General features: G+C 50.5%; 1 protein-coding gene across 1 annotated transcript in view; it reads left to right on the forward strand.

The window, feature by feature from the left end:
- ADCY1 (adenylate cyclase 1) overlaps positions 1-16,984 on the forward strand; it is a gene marked incomplete at its 5' end in the record, with an annotated part of 122,332 nt that overhangs the window by 95,823 nt on the left and 9,525 nt on the right. Inside the window, 5 exons of the mRNA XM_081243372.1 lie at positions 4,759-4,875; positions 5,658-5,804; positions 6,640-6,738; positions 11,283-11,397; positions 13,346-13,470. Coding sequence (XP_081099498.1) covers positions 4,759-4,875; positions 5,658-5,804; positions 6,640-6,738; positions 11,283-11,397; positions 13,346-13,470 — 603 coding nt within the window. The remainder of the gene's footprint in view (positions 1-4,758; positions 4,876-5,657; positions 5,805-6,639; positions 6,739-11,282; positions 11,398-13,345; positions 13,471-16,984) is intronic.

Raw genomic sequence — 16,984 nt, forward strand, 5'->3', positions numbered from 1 at the left:
TTATGATTTCTGGTGCTTTTCATTCTTCTGTGCAGATCCAGGCTTCTGTCTGTTGTCATCTTCCTTCTGCCTGAAAGACCCACTTTAATGTTTCTTGCAAGTCTGTTGGTGATGAATTCTTTCACCTCTTGCGTGTCTGAAAAACTCTTCATTTTGCCTTTGTGGTTGAAAGATACTTTTGCTGGGTATAGGATTCTGAGTTCATGATCTTTTTTTCTTTTCAGTGCGTTAAAGATGTTCCACCACCTTTTGCCTGGCATTGCTTTTAACGATGAGTCTGCTATCATCTTTATCTCTGTTCCTCTGACCCCCTCCGCTCGTGTTCACCCTCTTGACAGTGGATTGGGGGCTCCTCTGGAAGCCTGTGCCCTGTGTGGCCTGACCAGCCTGGTCCACCCTGAATCTCCACACTTGTCCCCTCTGCAGGGCAGCCACTCTCTCTGGAGACAAGCGCCATCATTGATCACCTGCCCAGCTGATGCAGTTGTTGATGCACATGTCTCACAGAGTGCCTTTTCCTCAAGTGAGACTAAATTATCAAAGGGAGGCAACTATGAATGATTCAGTTCAAGAGTTAGAGATGAAGTCCTTCTCACCTGGGGACGGATGACCCTCTGTCTCAGCTGCTCTGTGTGCTTTGGAAAGGTCCTTTCCCTTTCTGTGCTTCTGCAGGAAGAGGTGGTTCTCAGAGCCTGGGCGTCCCAAAGAGGGGTGTGTGTACCCCAGAAGGCAAGTGAGATAGCACAGTGGGGTTTGGAAGAAGACATCATGATGGTTAGCTTATGTGTGAACTTGTCTGGATCACGAGGTGCCTAGTTATTTGGCCAAAGGTTTTTCTGCGTATTTCTGGAAGGGTACCTCTAGATGAGATTAGCATTTGAATCTGGATTCAGTAGAACAGATTTCCCCTCCTAATGTGGTGGGCCTCATCCAATCCATTGAGGGAGGCCTGAATAGAACAGAAAGGTGGAGGAAGGGAGAATTGGAGCCCCTCTCCCCTGACTACACGATCTGGGACATCGTCTCTGCCCTCAGCACCCCGGTTCTCAGACCTTCAGGAGTTACACCACCAGGTCTTCTGGGTCTCCAATTTGCGGACAGCAGATGGTGGGACTTCTCAGCCTCCATAATCATGAGAGCCAACTCCTCATCATAAATCCCTTCCTGTATATCTATATCTGCCCTATTGTTTCTGTTTCTCTGGGGAACACTGTGTAACAACATCAGAAGTTCTGTTTATAGTGAGCGAATCTGAAAATTAAGAAACATGCTTTCCTCGTTGAAGAATGAACTGGCTGGGTTGATCTCACTCTGGCCAGATGTCACTTCTAGGACACAGGCAGGGACATCACTGCCCAGGCATAGCGAGGCCAGTGCCACCCTCACTCAGTTGCTCATTTTTAGCGATCTGTCCTTAACTCCAGCTGCTGGGTCAGGGTCTGCTTGTTCAGCTGGTTAGACGGAAAGCTTCACAGCACCTCATAGGGGTCACACCGAGAGTCACAGGGCACAGCGGCTCACCGGTCACCTGCGGGGAGTTGTCAGGTTGTGCTATTTTTTGTTTTGCTCTGTTCTGTTTACCAAAAGATAGTGCTCCCAGGCTGGGTGCCCTTCTGAGATGTCATGTAGCTGTCTGTAAGATGTCCCCTGGTAATTAATTTCTGAAAGGTAAGCTCTCATAATCTGTCCTATAGAGTCAGGGGTCAGATTTTTGACACGTGAGAAGGAACATGCTTTTTTAATTTAATTTTTTAATTTTTAACTTTTTTGTTGAAGTATAGTTGATTTACCATGTTGTATTAGTTTCAGGTTGATTTTCTATTTTATATATAGTACTGTGTATATGTTAATCCCAAACTCCTAGTTTATCCCCCCTCCTCTTTCCCTTTGATAACTAAGGAAACTATGCTGTAGAGAAAACATTGTTTTTTTTTTTTTTTTTTTTTTGCGGTACGCGGGCCTCTCACTGTTGTGGCCTCTCCCGTTGTGGAGCACAGGCTCCGGACGCGCAGGCCCAGCGGCCATGGCTCACGGGCCCAGCCGCTCTGCGGCATGTGGGATCTTCCCGGACCGGGGCACGAACCCTTGTCCCCTGCATCGGCAGGCGTACTCTCAACCACTGCACCACCAGGGAAGCCCGAGGAAAAATTTTGAAAATGGATATTGGACGTGTCTCTGTCGTGTGATTTTGTTTACAGGAATAATGTATGTTACCCACAGCTCTTTCTTACCAATACTTCCTGGCTGGTTGGAAAGTCTTACAAAAAGAGAACTTCAGTGGATTTTCATCTTATTTGTGAAAAATATAACAATCCAACTTCTTCTGCTTAGTTTGTAAGAAGATAGACATTTATCAGTCAGATTTCAACAAAAACGTTCACATTGTGGATGGATTAAAAAATAGTTGATTATTTAGAAAGAGAGCTAATCTGATAGCCCATAAATCTAAGTTAACGGGAAATAAATTGAAATAAACCAAAATTAGAATGAAAGCTTTTCAACACACAAAGTGATCAATCAAAAATTTTTAAAAAGTTGAAACATATTCAGTTACACTGCATTCATTAAAATACTGTTAACATTAATATTTTGGAGAGAGCAAAATTTTTTGTGCCATTAATAAATTTCTAAAAACCTGTTATTTAAAAAATATTATTTACTTTCTCTTTATCTCATCTTTCAAAAAACTTTCTTTTGTGTGTCAGTGCACACGTGTTAACAGGAACTTAATTATACGTGTCTTAGGAGAGGTTCCTGTTTCCCTTGTGAGGCTTTTCTTCCCCACACGGCTGTGTCTGCTGATACCCATCTCAGCCGCTGTCCACAGCCACAACCCTGTCTGCGGGGTCCATGCTTGTCGGAGCCGGATCCTGGGGCTCCTGGCCTCCTTCTCCTGTCCTCACCTGCAGCATGTCTACCCGCTTTAAGGGGCAGGATGAAACCTGTCGTGCATCAGCCTCGTTGCTAACTGACGGCTCCTGTGGACCACACATCTTGTTTTCCCAGAAAACGCCCTAGAGGAGGCCTGGGACTCCTGGTTGGGCCCCCTTCCTCCTGGCAGCTGTGGCCTGAGGCCTCCTCACATCCACCTTTGGGGGTCTCACATGCTTGCTTTCAACTGGTGGAATCACTGCATGAAATCCAGCAGTGTGTAGCCGACCACTTCAACTATTACTATAATAACAACACCAAAAATAGGTGACGCTCTTCAAGGCTTACGAGCTAACACGCGCCCTCCTAACCCCCTGATAGGTAGGAATGGTGCCTCTATGAATGGGTGTTTCATTTTATGACGAGGTAATTGGAGCTCCGTACCCGGCTTGAACCAGGGTGTGCTGCCCTCCATGGTGTGGGTTTTGATGGCGGCCGCAGGCCATCAACACGGCGTGCCTGTGACATTGTCACTGCATTCAAGAGCTTGTTGCCCCTGTAATGCTGATGTAATGTCCCCCCAGTTGAGCTTCTTCCCTGCCTACGGCCAGGTGCCAGATGTGGAAGTGGGGGACAGTGACCGACAGTGATCCCGGTGGCCTCCATTTCTGAGGGCTGGCACCTGACCTTAGGCTGCCCTCAGCACTTTGCCAGCATCACCTCTTGAGCCCTCATGGTGGCCAATGAGTGGGGCCATCACCACTGGTTGCATTAGTCTCTCAGGGCCCTGGAGCTAAGAGGCCAGCCAGCTGGGACCCGTACCGCACCTGCCATCTGCTCTGCCGTCTCCCCCAGTTGGACCCGCCAGCTTCTACCCTCTGCTCCACTGGGTCTGCCCCCCCGGCCCCTGCAGCTTTCTGCTTGTCTCAGCGCCCAGAGACATGTGAGTCCTGCTGAAAGCCAAGAGATTCTAGAGGACATAGGAGCTTAGGGAGGGTCCACCGCTGGCTTCGGGCATTCCCAGTGAGCCCGCAGTGCTCTGGAGGCACATCGGAGGCTGCTGGAGGCCTGGTGTGTCCTGGGAGTGGGCATGTGCCCCACAGAGGGCTGCTTCAGGTCTCTGGTCCCCAGAAGATGGCTGGGAGTAGACCCTGGAAATTGGGGCCAGGCCCCTTATTGTCTGTCCTTTGAAAGCTCTAGCTGATCCGGGTGGTGACTCGTCCAGAATTGCGTGGATCCTCTGGGCCCCTAATGTTGACCTAGTCACTACCTGGAAGGGGCGTGGAGATGAGCCTGGTGGAGACCGTTGGCTTACTTGGCATTTAGCTTGGATAGTAGAAAGACGCATGCATTACAGGTGTAATAATTCAGAGCTCTCATTAAAGAGGGTAAGGCAGACGTTTTTCAGGAGTGTTGCGTCGGGCATAGGGACCACTGCAGTGGGAGAGAGCAGGCTGAACCCAAAATAGAGGGCGGGCAAGCGGGGCTTTATAGCCTAGGGGCAGGGTGGGGGCCAGTGGATGGAAAACTACCAAAGGAGGCATCCGGGGTGAGGGGGCTTCCGGCTAAACTGACCTAACAGGAGTCCTGCTGAGAGCAGGCCAAGGTGATCCGACATCACCTGGCGGGGCACGGAGATGAGGAACGCGATCAGATGTCTGGGGTGATCAGATGTCAAGGATGGGGTGTCCGGTTAAACTGACTAAGCGGGGCTCTTGCTCAAACTGGACGATGCAGAGATGAACGTGGATGCCCCGACGTCAGGGCCCATTTGGGAAGAGCGTCCAGAGTCTGGTCCAGGAGAGAATCTTGTTGCATGGTGGGTAGTCGAAGGAGCAGGGAAGCGTGAGTGGGCGGGCTGGTGGCTAACGGAGGACCACTCCGCAGGCAGAGGAGGAGCGGGATGACATGGAGAGGGTGAAGCTGGACAACAAGAGGATTCTCTTCAACCTCCTGCCGGCCCACGTCGCGCAGCACTTCCTCATGTCCAACCCCCGGAACATGGTGAGCACCGAGGTGGAGAGGCCCCTCTGGCCACCCCAAGGGCAGGGTGGGGACTAGACCATCTGAGGCTCCTGGGCCACGGGGGTGACAGGTGCCCAGAGCTAGCGTGCCCTCCCCTTTGATCCTGGGAGAGAGCACAGCATCCACTTTCCCCACAAGGAAGGCGAGTGGGCTTCAGTAAACTGCACACGAGGTTGGGAAGCGCCGTTGGAAGGCCTGCACGTCCTGGGTGGGCCCCTAGAACCTGCCTCACCCACCCGTAGGGCTGGTGGTTCACTCCCTTCTCTGTGCTCAGAGCTGTCTGGCTGGCTCAGAACGTCCTAGTGCCCACGACCTACTGCAGTAAAGCTCTGGAACCACCCAGACAGCATAGAGCAGGGCTTCCAAAAGCCGACTCAAAAGTAAAGAGGCTCAGGCTGGGTTTTTAGGTCCTAAAGGCAACAAATCCCCCAGGCTTAGCTTGACTAGCTTTGGCCTGAAAGAGCTCCAGGGCTCATGTTTTCATGCCGCTGGGCTGGGGGCGTCCGGAGCTGGTTGTTTTCACAGAACAGTGCATCCTTCCCTGGTGCCTCCCCCGCTTGCTAGGGGCTCTGCACCCACCTGTGAGCTGAATTACCCTGCGTCGGCCTGGATCCTCCGAGCCCCCTCCTCGCGTGGCGCGGGGTGCCAGCGCGTCTTGGCAGCCCCGTCTCAGGACTGGTCCGCGGGCCCCGCTCCCAGCGCCAGCCCTGAATGCTGCTCTAGCTGCCTCCTCGGTGCCTGACCCAACCTTTCACCCCCAGGACCTGTACTACCAGTCGTACTCGCAGGTGGGGGTCATGTTCGCCTCCATCCCCAACTTCAACGACTTCTACATTGAACTGGATGGCAACAACATGGGGGTGGAGTGTCTGCGCCTCCTGAACGAGATCATCGCCGACTTTGACGAGGTAAGGGCCGCCCCACAGTCCTCACCCTGCTGGACCTGGGCCGTCCTGGCGCCCCTCCTCCAACCGAGTCCTGAATTGCGTCCACCGATGTAGCACATGCTCTGTGGATGGCACGGGGCCAGGGGGAGCACGTGCCTTTTGTCTCCTTGGGAATCCCAACCAACCGTGACCATTGAGGAAGGAAATGTGCCTTAGGATGGGGAGGGCGGGTGCTGGCGTCTGTGCCCTGCCTTGTGAAGGTCGAGCTCAGGTGGGCGGCTTCACCTGCAGGTTGGGGGGCAGGCACCTCTGCACCCTCCAAAGCCAGGCTTCCCGTCTGCGCCAGTCCTGCTTCTCTCCCTGGGGCCCATCTGCCCCCTGGGTGGTTGTGAACTCAGCTGCTGGAGGATGGGGGTGTATTCTGTATGGTTCCTCCTTGGCGCCTCTTTTTTTTCTTTTGCGGTACACGGGCCTCTCACTGTTGTGGCCTCTCTCGTTGCGGAGCACAGGCTCCGGATGCGCAGGCCCAGCGGCCATGGCTCACGGGCCCAGCCGCTCCGTGGCACGTGGGATATTCCCGGACCGGGTCACGAACCCGTGTCCCCTGCATCGGCAGGCAGACTCTCAACCACTGCACCACCAGGGAAGCCCTTTAGCACCTCTTTTAAGTACCTTTGCTGGAGCCCCTGAGGCCTGCGTCTCTCAGTTCAGCCCCAGAACTTTTCTCATGCCTACATGAAGAAGACATGTTGCTTTCCAGAGTGTGTCTGTCTGCGGTTGCTCCTGGGGGCTCTATGCCGCCGTGACTTTTATAAGATGTTATGTAACGTTTAACAGTTTTGTGTTTCAAACAAAGCTCATGGACAAAGACTTTTACAAGGACCTGGAGAAGATCAAGACCATCGGAAGCACCTACATGGCTGCTGTGGGGCTGGCGCCCACGGCCGGGACCAAGGTGAGTGCAGGCCGACAGGTGTGCCCTGCTCAGGGATTGGGCCCCAGCTCTGCCCCCAGCTGCCCAGGGACCATGGGCAGGCCCCCCACTGTGAGCCTCAGTTTGCCCTCTGCACTGGATTAGGGCAGCAGCCTGCAGGCTGTCTTGTCAGTGGCCAGTTCTCTGCAGTCACAACCTTCTGGGGAAGGTCAACACGGAAGGCCGGGCGCAAGAACTACCTCCAGCCCTGCCCCCTCCCTACCACCCTGGCCCCATCCTGGCAGCCTGGCACCACTGAGTGTTCCCCTTTCCCAATTCAGTATTGTGAATAAAGTCCTCAGGTTGCCCCTATAAAAAAGGCAGAAAAAGAGAGGAAGATGTAAAAAAAACCAAAAAAGTGTCATGAATAGAAAGCAGTTATACATATGGTAGATGCTAATCTAACTATATCAATAATCACCTTAAATGTGAATGGTCTAAATACACCAATGAAAAAACAGAAACTAACAGAGTGGCTAAAAAACAAGACCCAGCTAGGTTTTCTGCAAAAAACACACTTTAAATATAAAGTCACAGAGACCTTAAAAATAAAAGGATGTAGAAAGAGATACCATGCTAGCACTGTTAAAAGCTCAAGTAGCTATCTTAATTTCAGACAAAGCAAATTACAGATCAAGGAAAATTATCAGGGATGAAGAGGTACGTTATAAGGAGTTAATTCTCCAAGAATACATAACAATCTTTGATATTTATGCACTTAACAACAGGGGGCGAAAACTGATAGAACTGCAAGGAGAAATAGATGAATCCACTATTTTTGTTGGAGACTTCAGTGCCCTGCTATCAGTAATCAGTAGATCCAGTTGGCTGGAAATCTGTAAAGAGAGCGGAACTGAATTCACAGCATCATCAATCACCTGGATGTAATTAACATCTATAGACTACTTCATCCAAGGACAGCAGAATATACTTCTCTTGAAGCTCACATGGGACATTTACCAAGATAGGCCACGTTCTGGGCCATAAAACACAGCTTAATAAATTTAAAATAATTGAAATAATATAAACTATTCTTAGACTAGAGTGGAATTAAAGTAGAAATCTATTGCTAGGAGATAATTGGAAAATTCCAAAATATTTGAAGATGAAGCAGTACACTTTTAAGTGATACAAAGGACAAATAAAAAAAAAGAAATCTCAATAGAAGTTGAAAAATATTTTGAACTAAATGAAAATAAAAATATAACTTATCAAAATTTGTGGGGTGCAGGAAAAGCAGTGCTTAGAGAGAAATTTATGCCATTGAATTCATACATTAGAAAAGACCAATCCAAAATCAATAAGCTTCCACCTTAGAAAAGTAGAGAAAGTAGAGCAGTATAAACGTAAAGCAACATAATAAAAGAAATAGTAAAAATCAGAGCACAAATCAATGAAATCAAAGACAAATCAAAGAAAATCAATGAAACCAAAAGTTGGCTCTTTGAAAAGATCAATAAAATTGCTAATCTCTAGCCATGCTAACCAAGAAAAAGGGAGAAGACACAAATTACTAATATTAGAAACAAAAGAGGGGCCATTCCCACTGAACCAGTGGACATTTAAAAGATGTTAAAGTATATTGTGGACAACTGTGTGGTGCTACACTGGAGGTCCTGGCCAGTCCAATAAGGGAAGAAAAGTAAACAGAAGAGTTATGAATTGCAAAAGTAGGAACAAAACCATCATTCTCAAATTGCTTGCATGTTTAGAATATACAGTGCTAAAATGTTTACATGTAAGCTGATAGAATTTTTAAGTGACTTTACTAAACTTGCTGGATATAAAATCAACATAGAAATTTCTATTTTATCTCTGTATCTTTAACTACAGACAATTATAAAATCAAACATTTTAAAAGTTACTATTTCCAACTAGTATAAAAGTATAACTATATGCCCACAAATTTGGTAACTTAGGTGAAATGGACCCATTCTTTGAAAGACACAATCTGCTAAAACTCACATAAGAAAAATAGATAATCTGGGTAGGTCTATATCTATTTTAAAAATCGAACCAGTAATTAATAACCTTCCAAAACAGAAAGCACTGGGCCCAGTGCTTATTTAGATCAAATATCTAAATAAGTCAAGAGATACTCCATATTTCTGCATAGGAAAACTCAGTATCGTTAAGATGTCAGATTCCCACTTGATCTGTAGATTTAATGCAGTCCTGATGAAAAGTGCAGCAGGTTATTATGTGATATTGACCAACTGATCCTAAGTTTACATGGAAAGACAAAAGACTGAGGGTAGTCAACACAACATAGCAGAAGCAGGACAAAGTTAGAGGACTGACACCACCAAAAATCAAGACTTGCTATAGAGCTGCAGTAATCAATACAGTATGGTTTTGGCAAAAGGGGTTAGTCAAATAAACCAGTGGAACAGAATAGAGAGCCCAGAAATAGATCCACATAAATATCATCAACTGATCTTTGACAAATGGAGCAAAGATAATCTTCAACAAATGGTGCTAGAAAAATTGAATATCTATCTATCTAAATAATATTTTTTAAATAAATCTAGACACACAGACCTTACACTGTTCACAAAAATTAACTCAAAATGTATCATAGGCCTAAATGTGACATGCAACACTATAAAACATCTGGAAGATAACATAGGAGAAAATCTAGGTAACCTTGGGTTTGGTGATGAGTTTTTACATACACTACCAAAAGCGTGATCCGTGAAAGAAAACACTGTTAGATTGGACTTAATTAAAATTTTAAAATTCTACTTGTGGAAAATACCATAATGAAAAGACAAGCCATACACTTGGAGAAAATCTTTGCAAACCACCTATCTGATAAAGGCTTTGTACCCAAAATATACAAAGAACTCTTAAAATTAAGGAGACAAATAGCCCAATCAAAAAGTGTTCCATCAAAAGATGGGAACAGACACTTTACCAAAGAAGATATACAGATGGCAAATAAGCATATGACAAGATGCTCCGTATCATATGTCATCAGGAAATGCAAATTAAAACAACGAAATACAATTTCACACTTATTAGAGTGGCCAAAATCCAGAACACAGACACTGCCACATGCTGGTGAGGATGTGGAGCCATAGGAACTCTCACTCATTGCTGGAGGGAATGCAAAATGGTGCAGCCACTTTGGAAGACAGTTTGAGTTCTTATAGAACTAAATATGCTCTTACCATATGATCCAGCCATCACTCTCCTTGTTACTTATCCAGAAGAGTTGAAAACTTATGTCCACACAAAAACCTGCCCAAGGATGTTCGTAGCAGATTTATTCATAATTGCAAACCTTGAAAGCAACCAGGGTGTCCTTCAACAGGTGAATGAATAAATAAACTGTAATACGTCCATACAATGGAATATTATTTAGCACTAAAAAGAAATGAGCTATCAAAGCATGAAAAGACATGGAGGAACCTTAAGTTAAGTGAAAGAAGCCAATCTGGAAAAGCTACATACTTTGTGATTCCAACTATAGGATATTCTGGAAAAGGCAAAACTATGGAGTCAGTAAATAATAGTTTCCAGGGTTTGAGGGAATAGATGGAGGATTTAGAGGACAGTGAAACTGTTCTGTATTCTACTACAATTATGGATACATGAAATTCTGCATTTTTTAAAACCCGTAGAACACACAGCACATAGAGTGAACCCTAACGTAAACTGTGGACTTTAGTTAATAATAATGAATCAACGTAGGTTCATTCGATGGGAACAAATACACCATACCCTAAAGCAAGATGTTAATAATAGGGGAAACTCTCTATGTGCGAGGGGTGGTACGGGGGTAGTATATGGGAAATCTCTACACTTACCTGCTCAATTTACCTGTAAACCTAAAACTGTTCTAAAAAAAATTGTCAGTTAATTTTTTTTTAAAAAAGCATTAGTTCCCCAACTTTGAGGACTATGAAAATATTCCTAAAAAAAAAAGAAAAGCAAGTAACCTTGATATCATTCGAAAAAGAAAAAAATTTACAGTTGTTTTTTCACAAAAGAGAGGATCTTTCAACACAACACAATGAAAGAGACCGAATCAGTGTGAGGAAGGAGGGCTGGAACTGCTGTCTGCTGTGTGAGCGTTGACTCAGACCCACTCTGCTCACCTTGCTTTGCTTGTTTCCGATGGGCCAGTGGCAGCATTGTCTGAGCAGTGGGACATCTGGTCTCCCACCACAGGGTTTCCCCCCTGCCCCCATTCCTGCAGAAGGGTTCTGCCTGGGCTCAGATGGCCTCAGTCTCTGCCCTCAGGAGCTGGGAGCCTTGGGCAATAATATTCCTCCTCTGTTTCAGTCTCTTACCTGTAGAATGGGATGATAAACACACACTAGGGCAGCTGTAGGGTGCCACCCAGTCAGCCCCAGGCCCAGCCAGCGGGGCTGCTGCATTGTTAACATGGGGATCAAGTCCCTGATCCTGTGAGGGGTACAGGCTGGTCCGCCCACCCCTGCAGGTCCCTGGCTGAGTGTCCCTGGCCCCTCTGCCCTTGTACCCGTCAAACGTAATAACCCGTGTCTGCTCACGTCCAGGCTAAGAAGTGCATCTCCTCCCACCTCAGCACATTGGCAGATTTTGCCATCGAGATGTTCGATGTCCTGGATGAGATCAACTACCAGTCTTACAACGACTTCGTGCTCCGTGTTGGTACGTGGCTGCGAGCTGTCCCATCGTTCGGGCCAGCTCACCCTTCCTGCACTGGCCCCGGGAGCTGATGGCCTGGGCTGTCCCCTAGGAGCGGGGGTCATTGGTCCAGGCTCCCTTGTCTCACAGGAAGGAGGATGGCACCTCCCAGAGCAGTGCATGGGACGCAGGGACAGCTGGGCCCACCTCAGAGCTGGTTATCAGTGCCTGAGGACCTGGAAGGGTCATTGTGCAGCTTAGGAAACGCAGGAGAAATCTTGATTGTCTTAAAGACTCAGATACACCTCTGAGTCCACACTTAGCTGGAGGAAGGTGCCCCTGTCAGCAGGCCCGAAACATTGGGGCCAAGGCTGTGCAGAAGCCCAGGGTGCAGGCTCGGGCTGGGTCTTTTGTCCTCCTGGGTTCCCTTGCCTTGCCTGCGAGTGAGGAGGGGAACCACCCGGGGTCTAAGCTCCTCTCTAGCTCTCATCAAACTTGTAGGGTTTCTTTTTTTTCAGTCTTAAATTCACTTTTTTTCTGGGCTTACCAGGAAAATTTGTATTAGTCAAGGATATAGTTAAACGAGAGATGTCTTCCTTTCTCTCTCTCTGCCTGTCTTCCTTTCTGTCCTTTCTTCCTTCCTTTCTTTCTTTCTTTCTTTCCCTTCCTCCCTCCCTTTCTCTCTTTCTTTCCTCTCCTTTTTATCCCTCCCTCTCTCTCTTTCTCTTTCCCCTTCCTTTTTACCTTCCTTCCTTCCTCCTTCCCTCCCTCCCTCCCTCCCCCCCTTTTCCCTCCCTATTACCCACTAGTCCACGATATAGTTAAACAGGATATTTGTGGTGGTTTTACAATTCAAATGTCTAGTGGCCTTAAAGGACAGAACTTAGAGCTGGGCTTGAGCATGAGGGGTGGTAGCCCCCAGAGTGGGTAGAGGTCTGATGTGCTTAAACACGGTGCTGACTAAGCCCTGGTGCCCAGCCCGAGGGACGTGCTGGAGGTAGGGGCAGGGCACCATCTGCGCCTCACCCCTGGGGTCCAGTTCTCCTCTGGGGCCGTGGGCTTGGATTAATAGACGTAAGGGTCCATCAGGGAAATTCTGTTTCTTACTCTCCTACTGAGGACCCATAGGCCAGTCGCACCTCTGTGCCTGGATGGCCGGTCACACAGGAGGCTGCATCCTGGCTCAGTCTCGTCCACATGGACAGGGGCATCCGGGGTGGTAGAAGGGGTTCCCCAGGTCCCACCAGCCATGTGGAAGTGGCCCCTCTGGGGCTCCTCCCTGGGCTCCCACATCCACCTAGCCTGAGGCTCCCAGCTCCGCCCATCCAGTTCCACCCCTACCTCCTCCCAGAGACGCCAGCACCCACTGCCCCGGTTTTGGGGGGTTGACTAGGCCAGCGTCTGAAACGTTATTCACGTGCTTGGCTAAGCTCAGGAAAATCGACGCAGAGTACTGAGTCAGAAGGTATGCTGTGGTGTCAGCCCAGACCTGGCTGCAGGGGCGACTGGGGGCACTTGGGCCTGTGTCACTGTCCAGGCCAGTTAGACCCTGTGCCACATAAGGACAAGGGCGCCTCCAATCTCCTTCAGAGCGCCCTGAAAATACGTAGTTCTGGGCCCGACACCCAGAGGAGCCGAGGGATCCCATCCAGGGAGCCAGTCGAGCCGCTGTCCTTTCTGGAAGAGGGAGCTGGGGGCGGAGGGACACACTGTGGCCCACAGACTGAACGGTCAGCAAGACTCGGCATGGGGTCGCTGTTCCAGGAAATGAGGCTTTTTCCCGGGATCAGGGCCGCTTCCTGATGGTGCGTCATGCAAGCAGAGCCCGGGAGCTGCCTCTCGGCGATGCTCTGGGGTCCCTGCTTTGGGGAGGGGCGTTGCACTGGGTGACCCCAGGAATCCATGACCTCACAAGGGGCTGCTCCTCCCCTCGGAGGCCTCCCCACTGACGCCCCGCGCGGCTCTTTTCCAGGCATCAACGTTGGCCCCGTGGTGGCTGGAGTGATCGGGGCTCGCAGGCCGCAGTACGACATCTGGGGAAATACGGTCAACGTGGCCAGTCGGATGGACAGCACCGGCGTGCAGGGCAGAATCCAGGTCAGTTCACTTGGAAGTCCCCAAGGCACAGGTGCCCATCCTGCCGGCGGGAGGCTGAGGTGGAAGGGGCAAGGGTGGGGTGGGGGCGGCCGCCCAGCCCTGCAGCCTGCGTCCTCCTGTCCCGGTCTGCCTCCTCTGGGTAGGGACACCGAGCCGCAAGGCTCAGTGTGTCTGCAGCCTTGGAGGTTGGCCTCTGTGTGGCCAGGCGCAGAGATGGGGATAGTGAGTGATGGCTCCCTAGAAGGGAAGGGGCTGCCTCACCGTTTAAAGGACTGGTGCTGTGGGGCCCCCTGACCTAAGAACCTGCGGGTGCTCACTTGGGATGCGAAGCAGGTGCTCTGGCACTGGCTGGCACTGAAGGTGTAAGAGACAGTGACCCCTGCGCTTCGTGGTATGTGGCCGTGTGGTTCCACTCTCGGGATTTCCCTTGGAACAAACACGCAAGCGTGGGTCACACAGAGGGAAGGAGCCTGTCCCCCGTGTGGGCTTCGGTTGGCCTCTGGGGGCCCGGATGGATGGGGCAGAGAACGTAGTGCTGGGTGACTAGGGCCACTGTCCTCCTGCTGTGGCCTGGCCTTGAGGTAGCCACCACCTGGCAGCCAGTTAGCGTTGCTCCTTTACTTGATCACAAAGACTCACTTGGTCCTCCGTAGACCCTGCGAGACACGTGCATTCACCCCAGGTTTTTAGAGAGGCACTGGGGTGCGGCCCCTGCAGGATGCGGTTCCAATGAGAAGGTTGCCTGCCTGGGGCCCTCTCGCGTCATACCTGTTCAGTTCCCGGGGCCCCTGCCTGCATTCGTCGGGTGCTAACCCTCGGACAGGTACCTTGGTGGGTCCCTTGGATTCGTCAGCCTAAAAGACAGCCAGCAAAATCTTCCTGGAGCTCTCCTGCTCAGAACACAGGCGGGGTCTGCATGCAGCATCTCTGCACCTCTGCATTCGTTCCCTTAAACTCTTCTCACGGTGGTGGAATACACATATCGTAAAGCGGACCATCTTAGCTGCTTTTAAGTGCACAGCTCAGGTGCGTTAAGTGCGTCCACGTTGTCATACTGCCGTCCATCCCAGGACACCGTGTTCCTTTTCTAAGAGGATCTTTCACCTATGTTTCTCGCAGCCTTCCCAAGGAGCTGGTCATGCCCCAGGGGAACACCTGCGGGAGCCCCCTCCACTCTCCAGCCTGGCTGCTGTCCAGTGCCGACATCACATCTCTAAGTTTGTAACATCCGATCTGGGTCGGCCACCCCTCTGCTCAGAGCCGTCCCTGCTCTCTCCGGCCTCCTGTGAGGGCTGTTTGCCATGGCAGGGACTCCGGCACGCCATGCAGCCTCTGCCGGCTGCTGGGCTGCCCGGCGATATCTGTGTCTGGACTCCCGCAGGGCAAAGTCCCTCGGCCCGGACCTCCTGGAGGACCCGCATCGCAGGAGGTCTTAGCAGACCAGGCCCCTCCCCTCCTGCCCTTCGGCTCGGGTAGCAGCACCCCATGCACTTGGGACAGGGCAGGACAGAAGCAGGGCTCTGGTGACATTTGTCAACCTGGGTAAGACCTGCAGTCCCTCCATCTGGCGGCCCACGTGACCTGGCCTGGCCACTTGGCCACCCCCTTGGCCGAAGGCTCTTCCCCTCCAGCCCATCGTGCTCGTCTTCCCAGTTTAAAGGGAGAAACACTTATGCTCCACTGTTGTGTGGTTCTTGTAGGGGTTCCTGGTCGCAGCCCAGGAGAGATCCCTTCCCTTTGCCAGCCCAGGTTAAACCTTTGGTTCTTTTGAAGAAGTGAACAAGAGACTCACATATTAATGATGAAGGTTTGCAAAGAGGTGTCTTAACTTTTTCCCGAGGATAATATCTAATCAGATATCACCTGCCCAAATTCTCATTCCTTAGTCCTCAGCTGGGAGTCTTCTTTCTTCTGTGTCAAAATTCCTAAAAAGGAGACCCCTCCTCACGCCTGCTGTGCCAGGAGAGGCAGACAAGAGGGTTCTGAGCAGACTAAAGTCCCCGGGGCATCCCAGGGCCCCATTTTCCAAGGAGTACGGCGGCCAAGAGAAGGTTGACCGTGACAATACCCAGGTTCCACCTTGGTCATCAACTTGAGGACCAAGCAGGTGCTTCCCGGGAAGTGTCTTCATGGGAGCCCAGCACTCTCTCTCAGGCAGAGTGAGGTCGGTGTGGCTGCAGGGTGGGTCCCCCCCACTGCTGGCCGGGCCTCACAGGGAACTCTAGAGAGAGTTCCCAGCCCACCTCTTCAGAGACACAGGGATTCTCATGCAGGTGGCTGAGAATCAGACTTCATAGGGGACTCCCTCTTGGCCTCTTGGGGACCTCGTGTCTCTGAGCTCCTGACCTGGACCCTTTCTGGGCCCCCCACGGTGACATCATACACAACCCTGATTCACAGCCTGGGACTTCCTGGCTCGAATGTCAAGGCTGAGAGATGCACAGGGGCGGCGTGCAGCCCGAGCTCCCAAGCGGCCTGGAAGGACACCCAGGCCCGAGCCCACCTGCCTTCAGACCTCGGCTTTACTGCATGTGCTGGTGGGTCATCTTTACCTCCAGCGTTTCTTTGTGCAATGATCTGGATATTTTGTTACCTCTCATTCTTCATAAGACAAGAGAATACAGTGAAAGGAAAGAGCTCACATAAGGATAAGACTCAGAGATTTTTGTCAGTGTGTATCTTGGGGCTTAAGCTGGACGTCAGGGTTCTAGGAAGACCAGATCTCTTTGAACAGATGAATTGTGGGTTGGTTCAATCATGAAAGGAAAGAGCAAAATGGAGCCTTTTATCGCGATAGCAAGCCTCTGAGATCACCTTGTGTCTCAGAGGCCACATCTGAGTGGTGACCTTTGTGACAGTGGCATCTCCCCTGTGTAACCGGCCAGTCTGTGGCTCAACTCCATGAAGGACTTTGGTGTGCACTGAGCCCTGCTGGGGAACTGAGTGAGGCCGTGTGGCTCTGGCCTTGTGTGGCCTTGGATCGGGGTCTTTGGCAGCTCTGGGGCCACCAACCAGCCAGCACCCTGGGGAGTTTCAGCACTCCCCACTTTTCCTTGACCGTCCAAGTCTTTGTGAATGTAATAGTCACCATCAAGCTGACCAAGGTACTCTTCTTGTAAGTGGACGGCATTCTTCTCATTTACAAGGTCTGGGAGGGACCACCTGACCTGCTCCCAAGCCTGGGAGATGGAGCTGACCTGGTGAGGGTCTAGGCCTCAGGCACCCACCTGCCATTCTCCATCCCGGTGGGTGGGTGGCGGCAGCCCTGGTGAGGGGCCGTGGAACTTTCTCCAGAAAGCCAAGCAGCCCCCTGACCCCCTGCGCGAGCACCAGCCAGTGCCTTGCTGATGAACAGCCACAGAAATTGGAGGAGTTAATTAATTAAGGGGAAAAATACATCCTTGACCTGTTTTTGTGGGTTGAGCTTACTCTGTTCCATGCCCTCTGTCTACACTGGATCAGCCAGTTTTGCTTGTTTTTCCCATGAGGGGAGCTGAGGGACCCCCTCACTTTC

The sequence above is a fragment of the Mesoplodon bidens genome, assembly GCF_964165515.1.
Source record: "Mesoplodon bidens genome assembly, chromosome: 9".
Classification (NCBI taxonomy): domain Eukaryota; kingdom Metazoa; phylum Chordata; class Mammalia; order Artiodactyla; family Ziphiidae; genus Mesoplodon; species Mesoplodon bidens.